The sequence below is a fragment of the Pelophylax lessonae genome (assembly GCF_965119305.1).
Source record: "Pelophylax lessonae genome assembly, chromosome: 4".
NCBI lineage: Eukaryota > Metazoa > Chordata > Amphibia > Anura > Ranidae > Pelophylax > Pelophylax lessonae.
This window is the reverse complement of record NC_138771.1, coordinates 145,230,934-145,252,204: the sequence shown is the minus strand read 5'-3', so window position 1 is coordinate 145,252,204 and position 21,271 is coordinate 145,230,934. Positions and strand designations below refer to the sequence as shown.

Genomic DNA, 21,271 nt, shown 5'->3' with positions numbered 1-21,271 from the left:
GGCCCGGTATGGTTCGGGGGAGGGGGGGCACTTGCGTGTTCACCCCCCCCCCTTTCCTGGCCTGCTCAGATACATTTTGGCTTGGGTCCCCTTAAATCTATACCAGACCTGAAAGACAAAGTATGCATTGGGGTTCTATTCCCTGGTTGTTAAGGACTCTGGTGGGTGCCAGCGTTAAAGAATACGTTCACCTTATTAAAAAAATAATAAATGCTAATCTTTTTGCAGGTAAAAAAAATGTGCATTTGTTATTTTTTTTTACTCTGAGCCTAAAAAAGCATCAGCAGATTGCGGGTGGAATGCACGATTCTTGCAGAATGTCTGTCTAAGTTGTCTGCTCACACCTCATATGAACAGGCAGTTACACACTGACAGGAAGATTCAATGAACTACCTAGACCGCTCAGCAGTGCCCTGGTAGTTCATTGAGAACTAGAACTACAAGTCGACTGTTGTAAAGGCTGTCTGTACTTGTAGTTTTCATATTCACGGAACTCTGTGAATGAATAATGTTTTTTTTAAATTGTGACAGCTAGTGGGGGGGGGGGGGGAATTCCCCGGCTTGCTGTCACAATGGGTGATTGGCGGGGGGTGGTCTGGGGGCTGCCAGTTATATTATGAAATACATATAGGTGTAACATGTAACATGTTATGTTATGAGAGGTCCATGTTTTCACTACTAAAATACTGCATCACTCTAAGAAATAGTGGTATTTTAGTAGTGTATTCTTTTAGATTCAAATGTTTGTTTTCCAGAGCACGTTCGATAACAAAAGCAACCTTGTAACATTAACATTTCATTTATTTTCACCTTCGTATGCAAAACTGTGATGTATTTTAATGCCAGATATTTCCAGTTCTCTTGTAGCTATTTATTGACCTACCTTTTTTACCAGTTACATATTTTTTCAGGTTTCCAGCACATTTTAGATGATGAGTTTTTCCAGGGAAGAGCCCCTCCCATCTTATTCTAATACCAGAGAGCGGATTGTTAAGGTTGTACCTCCTCATTTAATTTGCTCCCTTACATGTGGAGGCCGCGAGTGCCGCTATGAGGGTCCTGAATACTGGTCCGTGGAACAACAGGCAATTCCAGGGTTGTACTCCTCCTGGTAAGACACTGTAGGCTTTGTATATGCTTAAGGCCTGTTATAGGGTAGAAATTCCTTCCTACAGTAACACTTAGGAGTGTATATAAAAAAAATTGCAGATCTATTCATCATGTAAATTTGCATTTTTCATTTGTTACCTGTAAATAGGGGCAAAAAAGTGAATGTTGTTACTAGGCTATTTTCTCTCCAGGTCGAAAGTTTTTTTAATTTATACAGAAAAGAGTGCATCAGGAAAATACCACATTATGGCCACTAGATGGAGTTGACAATTAATATGAATAAGTATTTATTTCCTATTATCACCAGCTCCATTGAGTGGCCCTAATACGGTATTTTCCTCATTTACTGTATTTTGTATTAATGGAAAACATTCAACCTGAAGAAAAAAAAGAAAAAGTAGCATAATAACATTTTGCCCCCATTTACACAGAAGGTATGCATATGCAGCTTCACAAGACGAATAGATCTGCAGTTGTTTTTTTTTTTTTTTCTTTTTTTTTTTTTTTATAAATCCACCCTTTAAATTACTACATATCCACATTTCTGATCTTTTGCAAAACACATAGAAAGCAAAGTGTAGCACTACCCCCAAAGGAGCTGCTTGGTAGATTGGGTTCTCTGCCTCGAGAACAACCTCACCCCATTGACACACCAGGTCAAGCAAATGGATACTGGGCTGCTACTGGGAGCAAAAATATAGATACCCTGCACACATCTAAAGTTCAGTATCAAAAAGCAAATGTTAGACTTGTTACTGGTAAACGAACCCAATATATTGTCATGGGTTGCAGTAAATAGCAATATAAATATAAATGAGTAAGTAAAGGATTAGAGCAATAAATGTTCACTAGACAATATGTTCACTAGGCTATAACGGCATAGGATGGAGTTTTATGCAGCTAAGTTAGAGAACAACCACTCCCACTGTGCAGATTCAATGAGTGAAGTGGTGGTCACGAGCACTGCATGAAGAGGGATATTATGTGGATCATATATGGACACTTTTGGTGATTTTTAGAATATAGTGATGTAAAGACCTTTCTTTGGGACTTTTATTTAAATTCCATATATTACACAATTATCTAATCTGAATCACTACAGGTATGAGGATGTGCAGCGCCACCTAATATCTGTGTATTTTTGTCATAGTTTCAGACACTGGTATGGTATGTTCATAAATATGTCACCTTGATGCTTTCTGCAGATTTATGTAAAGGGAATATACAGTATTATACTGTATATATTTTCTTTAACCCCTTACCTCCTGTGCTATAGCTGAAAGATGGCTAAGGCACGGGCTCACTTTGTCAGACATCCTCCCATGGTTATCAGTGCAGTCCCTATGGTGCCCACCAGTGATGCCAATCAGTGCCTTCTCATCAGTGTCACCTATTAGTGCCAATCACCACACCGTTTTTTCCCAAATTTTTTTACTGACAATTCTTTTTTTTTACATTCAGCTGTCAGCAGGGAACCAAGCTGACAGCTGATAGTTCATCAGTTGGTAAGGACATGGCGGCCCACTCCTTAGCAACCAGCTATGTACAGTGTGTTTAAAGGGGAAGAAAAACCCCAAAATGTATGAAAAAGTGGGTTTAAAAATGCACCACAAGACATGGCTGAAAAACGCATCAACTGCACCTGCATAGATGTGAACCTAAACTGATATCTTGAAATGCTGATTAGTATTGTAGTATTTTATGTGTTTACCTATACTATTATGTTTGTGGTTTTATTTGTGGTTTTAGGATTACAGATGAAATTCTGGCTATGAGCCGCCCATCTACTCGTCTGATACAAGAGTACAAGATCACTGAGCAATTCCACAGGTAAGCAGAAATCCTAGAATAAAACATGGCCATGACATATTAGATTAGGTGCATTTCAAAAATCTTAGCAGAGTATGGTAATTCAATGTTTTAGAGATGTGTGTTTAACAGCTGGCCATGCTTACATCTACCTATTCAAGGCTTAATTTCTAAGGCCAATGCATTGTGGCATAGGGATGCGCACAGGGTGCGCCGGCTGTGCCTGGGCAAACTCTGATTACCCCATGCACATTAGCATTATTGCTCTGTGTGCCGGCAGGAAGATGGAAAAGTTCTTCCTCCTAACGGCTCTGTCATAAGAGAAGTGTTTACACACCTCTCTTTTACTGTGCCGGCATGGAGATCAATGTGCCGGGTCATAAATATGTGGACACACACATGTATGTTTGAGCTTTAGGGTGCACAGCCAAATGCAATAGGTTGCACCCACCTGTGCATTGTGGCTATCTGTATTTTCCTCTTCATAACATACCATAGCAGGGTATTTGTACTGCTTCAGAACCTTTACAGTAACACTGTGTTTCCCCCGAAAATAAGACCGGGTCTTATGTTAATTTTGGCTACAAAAACACACTAGGACTTATTTTCAGGGGAAGTCTTATTTATTTGCGGTATGTACAAGGACAATCTTAAAGTGGTTGTAACCCTAAAATATATATATATATATATATATATATATATATATATATATATATATATATATATATATATATATATATATTCTGATCCTTTAAAGCATGATATATAGCACAGTCCTTCTGCTGTGTCATTTACCCCTCTCTATGTTTAAAAAAAAACTGGAATAAAACAATAAAATATTTTTCAAAAAGTTTTTGTGTCCCCTGTCTTTTCTTCTCCTCTCCCCCTGTAAGCTCAGGAGTCAACATTATGACATTCTTTAATCCCAAAAATAAACCTTGGTTAAAGTCATTGTAAAATGATGTAATCTGTTTTGTAAAAAGATTATATAATATCCAGTAAGTCTCCATTTGTAAGTGGCGCTGTAAATAACATATTTTCCACAATAAAGTTACAAAAGGAGACACACTTCACATTATATAATCTTTTTACAAAACGGATTACATGCTTTTACATGGGTTTTAACTAGGGTTTTCGGGTAGGGCTTATTTTCGGGGAAACAGGGTAGCAGCTAGTAAGATGACCACTGTTACTATAGACTGGGGTCAATGACACTGGGATAGTATGAACATTACTATTCACACTATAGCACACGTGTTTTTTGTATTAAGGCAGTCCTATCATTTTGTATGGGCTTGCAATGCACCTTAAGTTATGAAAAATCAGAAATGACTATGTTCATTAATGCCACACATTACAATGCACAGCATATGCATATGCATTGCATGTCACATTTGTACAGTATTGTGGTAATGTAGCTACATTGCCAATGTGAGTGGGTCCAACAGTGGGCTATGATGTTTTTTTTAACCATATGGTGAAAACTCAGTTTAAGAAAGAACTGTCAGCTCCAAGCATCTTTTCCCCAGGGCAAATTGAACCCCAGGTTCTAGAGGCAGGCTGAAGTGTCCATGTTTGTCAACCAGAAGCAAAGAGAAAAGCTTCTGAACATCAGATGTATCACAAAAGTCTTTGTTTATTGTATAACTCATCCACAAACATTGGTCCCCACTATTTCTCTGACACGTTTCACCCAATCAGAGTTCATTTGTAGAGATCAAGCCCTACTTGGGTTAATATCATCGGGGGGTGGTCCTAGGGTGGGGACTGTTATTGCCATGCTTGTGGATGGTTTATATACTGTATATAATGACTTTTGTGATACATCACAGCTGTTCAGCAGCTTTTCTCTTTGCTTCACAGTGATTGTGTATTTTTAATGCCTACACACTGCAGTAGCGTGAGATTAAAATACAAAAACAAATTGTAAACTATAATTTGACAGATATGGGATACGTTCAGTTGTCAATGCACAGATTCCCTGGGAACATGGCTATTGCGGAGACTCCCTTGATCCTCAGAGTGGCTTTTCCTACAGACCCCAGGATTTTATGGATTCTGGCAGTAAGTGTTTTTCTGTATATATTATTTTAGATGTAACTTCAAGTTGAATCTACAGTACATATAAAAGAGAAAAAACATCTGGGGTGCCAAGGTTCGCCATCACTGTTGTTCTGTCTCAGCATCGATTGTACCTGTGACCTTCTTGTAGACTCAGTCTGAAAGTGTGTGCAGCAGGTTGAATGATGACTTTAACAGATAGTTTACTCAATGAATAAAGACTCCAGAGGTGTTCTCCAATGCTTCTTTTTGCTTCAAGTTAGCAAAGGGCATAAACATAGAGGCTTTTCCATAGATAAATTTCCAATGAAGTTACACAGCTTCCACACTCTGCAGTCTCCTCATAACAACTAAACAAAATGGGAGTTACAGCAGGAAATGGAGGATGGGAGAAACCATCTAGCCAGAAACAGCAGGGGTGCAAGGAAGATACCAATAACATAGCATAACATAACATGTAATAACAACTGCTAGACAGATAAAGCTGCGTTGCAGCACATATCACTGTAATAGGGGAATCATGTGCCTTACTATGCTGCTCCCACAGTAGACAACCTTCTCCAGATGGAGATTCATGATAAAGACCTCTCTAGCCCTGCTCACCTGTTTTTAGGTTACCCATTACCAGGGTCAATGACAGAAAAGCCTGTTGCATGAATCCTAAGGGGCAGAATTTAACCAAGACCTATCACCCTCTAACAATCATCCTTGATTAGGGCCAACAATATAAGACAGGCTTCAGTATCTCTACTCCTTCAAAAGTCATGAACCAATTAGGATATCTTTAATGCTTTGGTATGACCATGAAGATAAAAATGATCAACTTCTAAAAACATTCATTGCAAATGTTACTGTATTTATTGGCGTGTAATATGCACAGGCGTATAATACGCACCTTAATTTAAAGAGGGAAGTTTCAGGAAAAAAACTTCAATTTTTAATAAAGAACTTTGAAGCAAAATAATCTTCAGCCTCACCATTACCCATCAATGCAGCCTGATCAATGCCCATCAATGCAGCCTTACCACTGCAGCCTGATCAGTGCCCATCTACAGCTTCACCATTGCCCATCAATGCAGCCTGATCAGTGCCCATCTGCAGCCTCGCCCTTGCAGTCTGATCAGTGCCCATCTGCAGCCTTGTCATTGTTGTAGCCTGATCAGTGCCCACCTGCAGCCTCACCATTGTTGCAGCCTGATCAGTGCCCACCTGCAGCCTCACACCAGATTAAACAGAGCGGGGATCTCCCGTTTACTCGGCGGCCTCTTTAGTACAAAGTCCCACCTCCCGGATCCTATGATAGGCAGAACACTAGTCCAATGCCGGTCTAGGGAATGGGACTTCGTATTACAGAGGCCGCCGAGTAAACAGGAGATCCTTGCGCTATGTAATCTGACGACGCTCCCCCCCCCCCTCCCCTCTGAGGCAGCCACAGCCACAGCCACAGCCACATGCAAATATTGGCGTATAACACGCACACACTATTTGCACGCGATTTTCAGGGAGGAAAAAAAGTGTGTGTTGTATGCCGATAAACGCGGTAACTAGAAATTGCTCAAATAGACCTGGTTTTTAAATAATATACCATACTTTTAGGCAATAGCTACATTTGTGAACATGTTTAATATACCTAGCAAGTGTTTTCATTACTGCCTTTCATTTTACCTTCTTGACTTTGTTCCCATTTCATTCTTTCTAGTCTGCTTCTACAACTTTGGTCTTCCGGACTTTGGAGTAGCTCCTGTTCCCAGAATTCTGGATGCAGTGAAAGTCATTGCATTTGCTCTTAGAGAGGGGAGAGTCGCTGTGCACTGTCATGCAGGACTCGGACGCACAGGTAACAGTGAGAAGCTGCACTCCTTTCTGAGCAGTGTGGAATGCAGATTGCTATCTCTTTCTTGTGATCAAGCTACACAGTAGTTACACTGATTTTCTTTATATTTTTATACACATTTCTATTGCACCATAATAGCCTTGCTGCAGCTATTTTTGATTTATTCATTTTTTGACTTGCACAGTCATAAACTAATTCTAGTGATATCAGTTTATTAGGACATATCAGGAGCAGTCAGAATAACTTTTGTGCATTCTTCCTTCGGTCCATTTCACCCGGGCCCTGTCTGGTCCAATCAGTAGGGGATCCATGAACAGAACTTTTGTACCATCCATGTCTGTTCAGTTTCCTGTTGCTTTTAAAAAACAGAAAATTCCAGACCCATGTTCGTTGTATGACTTACAACTGGTTACCTTAGAGACATCATCTTTAGGTATGAAAATACAGAAAAGAATGTAGACCTTTTTTTTTTACCTGGATGGATAAGGAGGTTATGGGATGTAAATAGATGTCCATTGGTTTACATGGAGTTTTCAGTCAGGCCTGCCTGAAAAACTGACAGTCAGACCTCATCAGATCGCCAGTGTGAAAGCATTAGGATACATTAGGATAGTTAAAGTGGTTGTAAAGGGTCAGGGTTTTTTTACCTTCATGAACAAAGGTAAAAAAAACCTCCTGTGGTGTGCAGTAGCCCCCCTAATACATACCTAAGCCCAATTCTTCCTCCTCATTGGCTGAGACAGCAGTGGGAGCCATTGGCTCCTGCTAGTGTCAATCACAGTCAGTGAGGCAATAAGGAGAGAGTCGGGGTGGGGCTGAGCTTCGTGTGTGAGTGGACACACAGAGCAGCGGCTCAGGAGCGAGAATGCTCCAGTGACCCCATAGCAAGCTGCTTGTTATGGGGGAACTTGGCAGGAAGGAGGGGCCAGGAGCGATGATGGGGGACCTACAAGAAGAGGATTGGGGCTGCTTTGTGCAAAACCACTGCCAAAAACAATCTTCCTTTAATATCACTTTAACTGAAGTCTGCTAATTATGTAATATTTAATAGTTTGACTGAATCTACTGGCACATTTCCTTTGCTTACAATATGCCATTATGCATACCATTTACAATATATACTGTTGTACATTCTTTAAACAAAGAGCATTTGCTCTGAAATGAAATTTATAAATGAGAGATGGAAAAACTTTGTGCTACCAATGATAACTAGTTAAGCATTAGTTTGCATATCAGCCCCACTGCAATAAAAAGTGAAATCCAACTGTAAGTTAAACTTTTACTTTTTTAGCCAGTAAAACTTTGCATGGCTGTTTCTGGCCTTGCAGTTTTGTCACTATTACTAGCTACTGTTAATGATCCAATGTTGGCCACTGTGGCATCTTATCTTTTGCTTTTCCACCAGGTGTTCTCATTGCTTGTTACTTGATCTATGCAAGTCGCGTAAGTGCTGCAGATTCCATTCGTTTTGTGCGACTGCGTCGCCCTGGATCTATACAGACGGGATCTCAGGTGTCTCTGGTGTGTGATTTTGCATTGTTCCTAAGCTCACAATGGCCAGTCTTTCCACAGGCCCCCCCTGGCCACTGTCCGTTTACTCTAGCACAGTACCTGGTTCAACAACGTAACCTTCTCCATGGTCAGGAAGCTCGGAGCTTGCGCCATCTTCCCAAGCCAGTGGTAGTGATATGTCGAAGACTGGCACAGTTGGCAGGGGGTAGGAGAGCAAGAGGACCATGGGTGGAGCTGGAGAGAGAGGCTGCAAACAGTCTCCTCCGCCAAGTCATTGTCAGAGCAGCAAATGAGCGCCAGTGTAAGAAGATGCCCACACCATCTTGTGAGACTGATGACAATGAACAGGAGAAGACAGGAAAGAAGAGAAGAGGCCTCCTACAGAGTCAACTTAGTTGTGACACTGGAATGCTGCAACTGCTACTCATGGGTGACACATCAGTAAGTGAATATGGCACAGGTACAGTAAATCTCCTTATAATACCTAATACAGAAACTCTTATCTCTGATTGTATACAATATATAATTTGAAGGTCATCATTTGTATGTAGCCGTTTTGTGCATTTTTTTTTAGCTTACATTATTTTTATGTTCAGGGTATATGTAATATATTGTTTGGTTTTTCCACAGGTAGATATGGCAAGCAATGGTATTAGTCAACTTGAGCTTGCCAAAACACCAACAGCTTTAACAGACACTAATGTCCCTAAAGATCCGCAGAAGGGAACAGACAGCATTATGCCAAATGTGAGTCCCTACGCAAAGAAAAAAATGGATAGATTATTTTAAGCATACTTTTGTTTACAGCTGTATTTATTATAAGGCACTTGTGGGCCAGGATCCAGGTTAGGAGAGCAAGAAGAAGCAGCACTAAAGGCCATTTTGAGCTTGATATATATATATATATATATATATATATATTTTTTTTTTAATTTTCATCTTGTTTGTCCAACCCTGCACTTATGTAGGTAAAGGAAAGAGAGACGAGGTAGAGAGTGAGCCTAATGGGGCACGGTTAAAAAAAACTGAGCCTCTGTGTACCCATTAATGTGCTCATATTGCCATGTCACAAAGGCAGGTCTCGGACCTCCATCATTGTTAAAAAACTGGGGTCAGGTCAGGGCTCCATAACACATAAAGAGCAGGGGTGTAACGCTCCTGCGTTTTATGTATAATGTGGATTTACAGCTGCAGAAATATTCCACTTCAGTAGTCATGTAGAGAAACGCTGAGACACCAATCCCAACTCCCAAGACTCATCATGTGTGGATAGTCTCAATTCAGCAAGTAGATACACACACTCAATAAGATGTTCCTAGAGTGACTTATATGTATAGTAATATAGTGATGATAGGCTGAAGAGACAGGTTGGGTAGAGATGGTAGATGACAGACACTTGAAAGGAATGTTCTTGAAAGTAAGATAGTAGCAGATGGGATGCAGATAGGTTAAGCAATCATGTATGGTAGCAGATGATAGAGTAGCAGGTGAACATACAGGATAGACCAACCCAGTGCAAGAGCAGATGGTATTAGGCTCAAGAGCTAGCAATCTTAGTTAATGCAGATGTAGTAATAGTCCATAGTATGCAGAGCTCGATAGTGTAAGCTTTAGTATGAAGGTTATAGAGGTTTCCCCTGTGGGGTACTTATCACTAGTAGCAATGTAGTAGAGGAGAGGTTCGGCAAGAGCGGATGATCCGGTAGCGGGATACAAGGATCAGCAGCGTGGTTCCGATAGCGAGGTATGCTTGCAAGCATGAGAGCTTCAAGGCAGATTATGCAGCGTTGAACGAACATGTGAGTGAGACCGCCGGAGGTTGAAATAGCCGCTCCAGCGGCGCTCAGTGATGACAGCATCGGTCTTAAAGGTGTATGCGCACCTTACCAAAAGAGAATGGTGGGGCGCATACACTTAGGAAAAGTGGAATTAGGGTACCAAAGGTACCAGAACATTACAGTACCCCCCCTTAAGGCCGGCTCCTGAAGGCCTCTGGAGCTGGTTTGTCTGGGTACTTCGCATGAAAGTTGCGGATTAATCTAGGGGCATGTATGTCAGAGGTGTTTAGCCAGGTGTCGTCTTGGGGCCCATAGTTCTTCCATCAAACTAAGTATTGAAGTTTTCTTCTGTGGATACGAGAATCCAGAATCTCTTTTATCTCATATTCTTCTCCACCTTCAACTTGTACAGGAGGAGGAAGTGGGATAGTAGGCCTTATTCCTTGGTCAGGAACATGGGGCTTCAGTAGCGACACATGGAAAATGGGATGTATTTTGAGGTCTATTGGCAATGTAAGCTGTACTGCAGCTTTTCCAATAAGTTTCTTGATTGGGAAAGGTCCCAAGAAGAGAGGTCCAAGCTTTTTGCTAGGGATTTTCAGTCTTAAATTTTTTGTTGAGAGCCAAACGAGGTCCCCAATAGCATACTGAGGAGAAGGTCTTCTGCGAAGATCATAGTACTTCTTTTGTTGACTATGAGCGTGTGCAATGGTAGTATTAAGCAAACCCAGAGAGTCCTTTATTTGGGTAAGATAGTCTGAGGCTACTGGGTTATTTGAAGGAAGGATGCGTGGTGGAAGAATAGAGGGATGAAACCCATAGTTCAAGTAGAATGGACTCTGCTTGGTCGTACTGTGGGTTGCGTTGTTGTAGGCAAATTCTGCCAGAGGGAGAAGATCCACCCAATCATCCTGTTGGTAAGAAGTGTAACAACGTAAATATTGCTCGATGCATTGGTTGACTCTTTCAGTCTGTCCGTTGGTCTGCGGATGGTAAGGAGAAGTGAGCTTCCGCTCAATTCGTAGTATGTGACATAGTTCTTGCCAGAACTTGGAAATAAATTGTGATCCACGGTCAGACAGAAGAGTTTTTGGGATACCATGTAACTTAAAGACATGTTTCATCAGGAGTTCTGCCGTTTGTTTGGACGAAGGTAGTCTGCGAATAGCAATGAAATGTGCCATCTTTTTTAGATGGTCCACTGACACCAAGATAGTATTAGATCCTTTGGAAGGAGGTAGTTCTACTATAAAGTCCAAGGACACAACTTCCCATGGAGTTTGGGGTATTGGTAGACTGCATAGTAGACCGGATGGTCTCGTAGTGTCAATTTTGGACCTGGCACAGACATTGCATGAAGAGACAAATTTTTGTATAGATGTTTTCATGTCAGGCCACCAGAATTGTCTGGTAATCAGATTAAGAGTCTTTGTCATACCCATATGTCCTGCCATAGGCACATCATGCGATAATTCCAAGATCTTGGTGCGCATGGTAGGTGGTATGTAAAGTTTGTTGTTGTAGTAGAGGAAGCCTTCTGCATCGGTATTTAGTTGTGGTGGGGGTGAATCCAAACTTATACCATGCAAAACCTCTTCCTTCAAAGAACGGACAACTCCAATAATACGCTTGTGAGGTATTATAGGAACGGAAGGGATTTCGAAGTAGTTTTCTTCAGTTAGTCGTGATAGTGCATCCGCCTTTTTGTTCTTATCTGCAGGTGTGTAGGTCACTAGGAAGTTAAACCTTAGAAAGAATAATGACCATCGTACCTGTCGGTGAGAGAGAGTTTTGTTAGTCTGAAGATATTGAAGATTTTTATGGTCCGTGTATATAAGTATTGGTAATCGGGTGCCTTCGAGTAGATGTCGCCAATTCTCCAGAGCCAATTTTATAGCAAGCAGTTCCTTTTCACCCACGGGGTAATTTACCTCTGGACTGCTTAAGGATTTAGAAAAGAAGGCGACTGGATGGAGTGGTGAAGTGTTAGTTGGTCGTTGGGAGAGTATTGCTCCTACTGCCATGTTTGACGCATCTACTTCCAGAATGTATTGGAGGGATGGGTCTGGATGGCGTAGTATGGGAGCAGAAGTAAACCTTGTCTTTAACAGGTGAAAAGCTTTATTTGCTTCATCTGACCATTTCAATGGTCTCTTAATGCTAGTGAGCTGTGTGAGGGGTCTCACAATGGCAGAGAAGTTCCTGATGAATTTCCTGTAGAAATTAGAAAATCCAAGGAATCGCTGTAGCGCCTTGCGGGTGGTTGGTGTAGGCCAATCCTGAATGCAGGATATCTTACTCATGTCCATCTTGATTCCTGTTTTGGATATGATGTAGCCTAGAAACAGTACCTCTTCTTTATGAAACAAGCATTTTTTCAGTTTCACGTATAGGTTGTGTGCAAGCAATCTCGATAATACTAGTCTTATATGTCTTATGTGTTCAGACAAGGATCGTGAATATATAAGTATATCGTCCAGATATACCACAACACAGACATCTAGTAAGTCTCTGAAAATATCGTTTATAAATCGTTGAAAGGCTGCAGGGGCGTTGCATAGCCCGAATGGCATTACAAGATATTCGAACAATCCGTATCTGGTTCTGAATGCAGTCTTCCACTCGTGTCCATCACGGATTCGAATGAGATTGTATGCCCCTTTCAGGTCCAATTTTGAAAAATAGGTAGCTCCACGCACCTGCTCAATGAGTTCAGGGATAAGTGGTAGAGGATAGAGATCTTTTATTGTAATAGCATTCAATTGCCTATAGTCGATGATAGGCCTGAGACTTGAGTCCTTATTGCGGACAAAAAAGAGTCCTGCTGCTGTGGAAGAAGTGGAAGGTCTAATAAAACCTTTTTTCAAATTCTCATCCAAATATTCTTTGAGATGGGAAAGTTCATCCTGTGAAAGAGGATAAACATGACTGAACGGCAATTTGCTATTTGGGAGTAGATCAATACTACAATCATAGTCTCGATGGGGAGGTAGTGCTTGAGCATTTTTCTCAAGAAAAACCTCAGAGAGATCCTGATAACATAGTGGTGCAATCTCATCTGTCACCACAGACAGGATCTTCCCGGAAGACGGGAGGTTACACGTACCCTCGCAATAGCAAGAGAGAAAGGCCAGGGTCCGTTCCTTCCAATCTATGGTTGGTTGATGTGTGTGTAACCAGGGAAGTCCCAAAACAATGGGAAAGTGCGGTGAAGGTATTAGATCGAAGGTAGTGGTCTCCATATGAGACCCGTTAGTAGTGACTAGGAGTGCCTGTGTCTGATCAGTGATCGGACCAGAGGATAAAGGAACACCGTTAATAAGACTCACTGAGACAGGTTTAGGTTTAGAAATAATAGGGACTTTATTTAAAGCAGCAAAACGTATGTCAATATAATTTCCACAAGATCCTGTGTAAATCATGGCCTTAGTAGTAATCCTGTTCTGGTCCCACTGTAATGTTAAGCAAACAAAAAGGTAAGGGTTAGTAATTGAAGTTGTCAATCCCCCTAGGAGGACATGTGAACACGCACCCTTCTTTTTGTAGACTAGGGGACAGACGTTTATCTTGTGATCCGGGGATGCACAGTACAAGCAGAGATTACCAGATCGTCTTCTGGCTCTTTCCATAGTTGATAGAGGTGGGCGTATGGTTCCTACCTCCATAGGAGTGGGGTCATCGGCCGGAATCCGAGAAGAACTGGATAATGGCGTTCCCATTTTTTCAGCCTTTCTTTCTCGTAGTCTTCTATCTATGGTGATACTGAGTTGTATCAATGCATCCAGGGTTTTTGGCAGATCCGCTCGGGCGAGCTCGTCTTTAACGGCCTCTGATAGGCCAAGCCTAAATTGAGTTTTCAGAGATGCATCATTCCATTCTGAATCAAGGGTCCATCTCTTGAATTCTGCGACAAAGTCTTCCACAGGTCTATTACCTTGTTTCAAGGACCTTAATTGAAGATCGGCAGTACTCTGCCTATTGGGATCATCATATAGGCTAGTAAGTTCTGCTAGAAATAAGATATAGGATTTGAGAAGCTGATCGTTTTTCTCAAAAAGAGAGTCTGCCCAGGCCCGAGGATCGCCTGTTAGGTAAGAAATAATAGTACAAACCTTAATGTGATCAGAAAGGTAGGTACGGGGTTTTAGCAAGAAAAGTAACTCACATGCGTTTTTAAATTCGCAAAATTTTTTGCGATCGCCTGTAAATACCAAAGGAGGATTTATTTTTGGTTCAGGGGACTGAGCAGTGGTAAGTTGTGTCAGTCTGGTTACCTGCTGCGTCAGAGCCTGATTTTCTTCTCTTAATTCAGCAAGTGCGTGTATTAACGCAGTTACTTGCTGTTTTAATTGTGTCACCTGAGTGGTTATTTCTGCTGAATCCATTTGAGGTTCGTTCAATCTGTAACGCTCCTGCGTTTTATGTATAATGTGGATTTACAGCTGCAGAAATATTCCACTTCAGTAGTCATGTAGAGAAACGCTGAGACACCAATCCCAACTCCCAAGACTCATCATGTGTGGATAGTCTCAATTCAGCAAGTAGATACACACACTCAATAAGATGTTCCTAGAGTGACTTATATGTATAGTAATATAGTGATGATAGGCTGAAGAGACAGGTTGGGTAGAGATGGTAGATGACAGACACTTGAAAGGAATGTTCTTGAAAGTAAGATAGTAACAGATGGGATGCAGATAGGTTAAGCAATCATGTATGGTAGCAGATGATAGAGTAGCAGGTGAACATACAGGATAGACCAACCCAGTGCAAGAGCAGATGGTATTAGGCTCAAGAGCTAGCAATCTTAGTTAATGCAGATGTAGTAATAGTCCTTAGTATGCAGAGCTAGATAGTGTAAGCTTTAGTATGAAGGTTATAGAGGTTTCCCCTGTGGGGTACTTATCACTAGTAGCAATGTAGTAGAGGAGAGGTTCGGCAAGAGCGGATGATCCGGTAGCGGGATACAAGGATCAGCAGCGTGGTTCCGATAGCGAGGTATGCTTGCAAGCATGAGAGCTTCAAGGCAGATTATGCGATGTTGAACGAACATGTGAGTGAGACCGCCGGAGGTTGAAATAGCCGCTCCAGCGGCGCTCAGTGATGACAGCATCGGTCTTAAAGGTGTATGCGCACCTTACCAAAAGAGAATGGTGGGGCGCATACACTTAGGAAAAGTGGAATTAGGGTACCAAAGGTACCAGAACATTACAAGGGGTCAGGAGCACATAGTGCACAGTGTGCTGTAGTCAGTGGTGGGTTTAGGAGAACATAACGCACAAAGTGCGGGGGTCAGGAGTAAATAAGGTACAAAATGCAGGGGTCAGGTGTGTGTGTGCAACATATAAGGGTTGATATACTAAAAGCAAACAGGCAGTGCACTTTGCAAAGAGCTTAGTAAATGAGGTAAAGCTTCACTTTGCAAAGAGTACCCAATCACATACAAGGAAAATAAAAAAACAGCATTTTTGCTCGCACATGATTGGATAATGGAAGACAGCAGAGCTTATAGTTATTTATTAAGCACTAGAGCAACTGCTCTTTGCAAAGTGCACAGTCTATTCATCTTTAGTAAATCAACCCCATAAAGTACAGATGCCAGGAGCACAAAATAAAGAGAGTGCATGATTTTTGCATGATTTAGTTAGCAATACTTTCCCCCTATTTTCACTCTCAGCTACAATCCCCCCTCCACCCCCAAAAAATTCAGCACTAATCTACATCCTCCCCCAGCACAAATTCCCTCTGCAAGCCAAAATTCTCCCAAATAAAACTGCAAACATTCCACCATCCTCCCAGTACAAAATCCCTCATGTGCTGAGCCCCACCTCCCAGCATAAATCTTTGTCCCTCTCCCCCCTCAAATCCCCCTTCCCAGCACAAATCTGGCTTCCCCACCCAAATCTTCCCCTCCAGCAGAACTCTTTGTCTGCCACTGTAATCCCCCTTCCCAGTACAAATCTTGTCCCCCAAAGCCTCCCCACATCAAATACCCCCTCCCAGCACAAATCCTCCCTAAAATCACCCCTCCCGGATCAAATCACCCCCAAAAAAGCTTCCATTCAGAAAAATTCCTATATCTCCACCCAAATTTCCTTCACACCACAAATCTCACCAATCTCCCCTCCCAAGACAATCCCCCCCCCCCCCATCCCCATCTGTCATGAGAAAAATTTGGGTCGCTCTCACTGTCCCCCCCAGCATGTATTTTACCATCTTTGGTCATTGTGTCCCCAGTACAATTCCCCTCTCCTTTGCTTACAGACCTCAGATATGATCTTTTTGCATGCTTGCTGACAGAGCTGCATCATGCAGTCTGCTAGTTGATGTTATTGACATCTATGGGGGTAATCAGCCACCCTCCCTGCCCACCAGTTTCCACAATTACCTTTATGCCCCCCCTCCCATACTCCATCCAAGCACTAATCCTGTCCCCCAGCATGTATTTTACCATCCGTGGTCATTGTGTCCCCAGTACAATTCCCCTCTCTTCCAGGTCCCCCCTCATCTTGTGTCTTGAGACACTTCAGAACTGAAAAAGTGCCTAGGGGAAGCTTCCCTCGGCTCCAAACTTTAAATATATTGGTCTGACAGACAGCTGACAGAAAGAGACGCTGAATGCTACAGTGGTACAGTGGAGTGTGATCATAGTGCCGGAGACCTGGGGCACCCCACAGAAAATGCATGGTACATGCCCTGGGTGCCCAGTGCTAGCATGACCACTGCTCTTAACATAAGGTAGACAGCATTTTTCCTTCAGTACCACATTCTGGTTTTAATTTTCATGAGTTATACAGTAGCTATATAGATCGATTTTTTTTTTTATAAGGCCACATAAGCCGCCCTAGGTATTTACAATGTCCATGATATGGTTACTTTTTTGCAATGGGCATTGCTAGCTTTAGAAATGCTTGTATATCATTTTCTTCATACAGTTTTTTTACTCTACAGTGGAAACTCAGCATATTGTTTAGTCTGCTGAATGGGAAACTGGTTCCCTTGTGTCTGGTCATATTTACAGTCACTATTATCACTGCTTATTTACCACTGGCTAAAAACATGCAGTATACTATATTTCGGAAATTTATGTTAATAAATGTAAAATGTCAAACACAGAGACACAACTATTAACTACAGGGCCTTATCGTAAAATGTAACTGATGCTTCCTCATGTCTGATATAACAGCCTTAGGCTTTCATGCTGCCTTTAAGGTGCCATTTTTTAATGCCATTGTGAACACTACCATCTCTTTAATACGCTTATAGGTCCACTAGGGAACAAATAATAGAATGCAAAGATCCTAATGCCAGTCACGATGTGATGATTGCCAACAAAAAACTCAAACTCCACTCTTTTTGAATCATCAAGATTCACAATTAGCAAATTCTCTTATTACTCTATCCTTTACCATTTTACATTCTTGCTGACAGAGACCTGCATAATGGACATCTATGGGTATGGGGATAATCAGCCACCCTTCCTGCCCACCAATTTCCATAGTTACAGTACCTTTAAAGTGATTCTGTCATGAGATAAGCTGAGGCACTGCCATTATCGGGCCTTCTTAGAAAATGTTAGTTTCTTGACCTGGAACATGCATGCAGTAAATACAAGGGATGGCAATTGTACAGATAGACATTAATACATATCCAGGCTTTATTTAGAAGACAAGGGACACAATGGTGCAAATTGCAAGGAAAAATAACTTGGAAATAAGAACATGTTAAACCATTGTAGCGGTATCCCCGCAAGAGCCGCTTGGATATTGGTTTGCCCGGGCCTCCCACTGATTACACCACAGCCAGTTACAGGGTATTTTCACACAGCCAGGTACACACACTCTTCCGCTCGTTATCTTCAATGACCAGTTTAAGGAATTTGTTTTTGTATTTTGTTTGGAGAACTTGGATAGGAGAAGGGATTTAGTAGTATACTCTAAATCAGGGCTATGCAAATTGTGGCCCTCCAGCTGTTTCAAAACTATAAGTTCCAATCCGCCTCTACCTCTGGGTGTCATGCTTGTGGCTGTCAGAGACTTGCTATGCCTCATGTGACTTGTAGTTCTGCAACATCTGGAGGGCCACAGTTTTCATATCCCTGCTCTAAATTAATTATTCACAAATGAGGACAACTGTCTCAATAGAACTGTGTAACAGATCATCTGCAGGACCATACAGCGCCTGTATGGGATGAATAAGTCCCTTTGTAGCTGAAGGAACTCAGTGAACCTTGTCTCCGCAAGACATTAGACAGTGTCTCCTTCAGCTTTAACCCAGTAACTGGCTTCTAGCACCCAGAGGGGGATCTAACAGCACAAGTCCCAAGGATCCCCTGTGGGGGGTCTGTACTCACAAGGCTCCTAAAGCACACATGGCAGCCTCCTTTAGTAGTACCAGATAGGATCCGCAGACATCCTCCCTCAGTCAGCTCTCATAAGGACCATGGCCTGCAACTTTTTTTATTTTGTGCACCACTACTATTCCTTTATAATTACTGGCTTTTGAAATTTACAACTGCAGCAATTTAGAAATTGAATCAAAGGTTTAGCACTGGAAACACTTTTTGAAAGATAAAAACTGCATTTTATATACAACTACTGTATATGGATCAGACCAAAACGAGGGACACATGAGGAGGAAAGAGAGACAGAGGGACTTTTTTCCAAATCAGGGACAGTCCCTTGAAATCAGGGACAATTGGGAGCTATATAGAAAGGGATGAGTGATCGTGCTTGGGTTTTATTAGACATGTGTTACTGTTACTGTTCCATCATGCCATGTCTTGGTGACTGATGTTCTTGGCTGTTTTCAGAAAGTCAATATAACTGAGCCATGTCAGCCGGTTACTCCACACCATGTTTTGTGCATTGCAGAGGCCCTGGCAGAATTGCAAGCTCCTGAAGTGGTGATAAAGCAAAGTGTTCAACAATTGCAGGTATGGCAACTCATTTAGTTATCCAAAAGAATGAAACATGTTTTAGCCCTCTTACAGTTACACAGTCCCCAACCAATTTTTAACGTATTTTGGAAATTTTGTGCCCTTGTGGGCATTGATAATATTGCTTCTGATAAAACAAGGACAGTTTTACCTGTGCACACCTTCTGCATTGATCTTTGATTTCTATAAAAAGGATATGGGTACCAGTTGGACACACATACTGCTGTATAAATATAGTAATTGCAGCTTGCAGGTGTTGTCAAATTCAGGACACCAATCAGGAGTGATTTCTGAAAGCAGTGGCCCTGTGTACAAGACTAAAATGTGGGCCCCCTGGTTTAGGATTGATAAAATGCTGTGCATGTGGCACACCAAAGCAAGATTTGGCATGTTTCTAATTGCATTTAATACTGGGCATGGTTTAAACAATTGTGGTTACAAAGAGTCTGCACTAAACTACATAGCATAGAATAAGACAGTGTTGAATAGTACAGCACAGTATCTATTGAAATAAACAATATCTGTGAACATGCGGCGCTCTCTAAGTGTACAGTAATAAATAAACGCTCACTATGCAACTATAATCTCAATACATATATTAGAAGCATAGACAAATGTAACTTCAATAGTCTGTGAAGAAGACAATAAAACACTCAATATTTTAAATGTAAAGAAACTCTTCAAATCTTGTGACAATACTCAATATAGTCCCAATCTAATGTGTATAGTTCCAAAACGTGTTTTCTATCTCCAAACAAAATCTTCCTCCACTTGGTGCCCAATATTAAAAGAATCCCACACCAACATGCTATTAGTACAAGCAAGTGGATCCCACCACCTTTCCTCCAATGTGCTCACCTCAAAATGTGGAACTAAAACATATGTTCTTAGGTCTAGATGGACATTTTACCCCCAGGGGGTATGAATATGGTATCTGCTACCTTTCGGGGTAACGTTATGGAAGATCCTCTCCTTTTGTTATCCCCAGTGAGTATCTCTTAAAGAGACCAACAGTCTCTGCCTTCTCTGCTGCCAATACACTTAAGAAAGCATAGAATAGCCTCTCACAGTGTAGTAAGCCAAGTACCAAGCATTTATTGAAAGTATTTCACGATTGCATGATGAGATCACAAAGCTGGTGGATGTTAGAGACCTTGCGCTCCTCAACCTCCTGTTTGAGGATGTCCCACAGATGCTCAATAGGGTTTAGGTCTGGAGACATGCTTGGCCAGTCCATCACCTTTACCCTCAGCTTCTTTAGCAAGGCAGTGGTCGACTTGGAGGTGTGTTTGGGGTCGTTATCATGTTGGAATACCACCCTGTGGCCCAGTCTCTGAAAGGAGGGGATCGTGCTCTGCTTCAGTATGTCATAGTACATGTTGGCATTCATGGTTCCCTCAATGAACTGTAGCTCCCCAGTGCCGGCAGCACTCATGCAGCCCCAGACCACGACACTCCCACCACCATGCTTGACTGTAGGCAAGACACACTTGTATTTGCACTCCTCACCTTGTTGCCACCACACATGCTTGACACCATCTGAACCAAATAAGTTTACCTTGGTCTCATCAGACCACAGGACATGGTTCCAGTAATCCATGTCCTTAGTCTGCTTGTCTTCAGCAAACTGTTTCTGGGCTTTCTTGTGCATCATCTTTAAAAGAGGCTATCTTCTGGGACAACAGCCATGCAGACCAATTTGATGCAGTGTACGGCGTATGGTCTGAGCACTGACAGGCTGACCCCCCCCCCCCCCCCCCAATCTCTGGAGCAATGCTGGCAGCACTCATACGTCTATTTCCCAAAGGCAACCTCTGGATATGACGCTCAGCATGTGAACTCAACTTCTTTGGTTGATCATGGAGAGCCCTGTTCTGATTGGAACCTGTCCTGTTAAACTGCTGTATGGTCTTTGCCACTGTGCTGCAGCTCAGTTTCAGGGTCATGGCAATCTTCTTATAGCCTAGGCCATCTTTATGTAGAGCAACAATTCTTTTTTTTCAGATTCCCAGAGAGTTCTTTGCCATGAGGTGCCATGTTGAACTTCCAGTGACCAGTATGAGGGAGTGAGAGTGATAACACCAAGTTTAACACACCTGCCTCCCATTCACACCTGAGACCTTGTAACACTTACAAATCACATGACTCCGGGGAGGGAAAATGGCTAATTGGGCCCATTTTGGACATTTTCACTTAGGGTTGTACTCACTTTTGTTGCCAGTGGTTTAG

The 21,271-nt window shown here is 42.0% G+C and overlaps 1 protein-coding gene across 1 annotated transcript in view; it reads left to right on the top strand.

Annotated features, from left to right (window-relative positions):
• LOC309554872 (protein tyrosine phosphatase domain-containing protein 1-like) overlaps positions 1 to 21,271 on the top strand; it is a 90,947-nt gene that overhangs the window by 15,688 nt on the left and 53,988 nt on the right. Inside the window, exons 2-8 of the mRNA XM_082256595.1 lie at positions 912 to 1,111; positions 2,860 to 2,940; positions 4,865 to 4,983; positions 6,680 to 6,817; positions 8,220 to 8,767; positions 8,957 to 9,073; positions 18,917 to 19,039. Coding sequence (XP_082112721.1) covers positions 930 to 1,111; positions 2,860 to 2,940; positions 4,865 to 4,983; positions 6,680 to 6,817; positions 8,220 to 8,767; positions 8,957 to 9,073; positions 18,917 to 19,039 — 1,308 coding nt within the window. The 5' untranslated portion in view covers positions 912 to 929. The remainder of the gene's footprint in view (positions 1 to 911; positions 1,112 to 2,859; positions 2,941 to 4,864; positions 4,984 to 6,679; positions 6,818 to 8,219; positions 8,768 to 8,956; positions 9,074 to 18,916; positions 19,040 to 21,271) is intronic.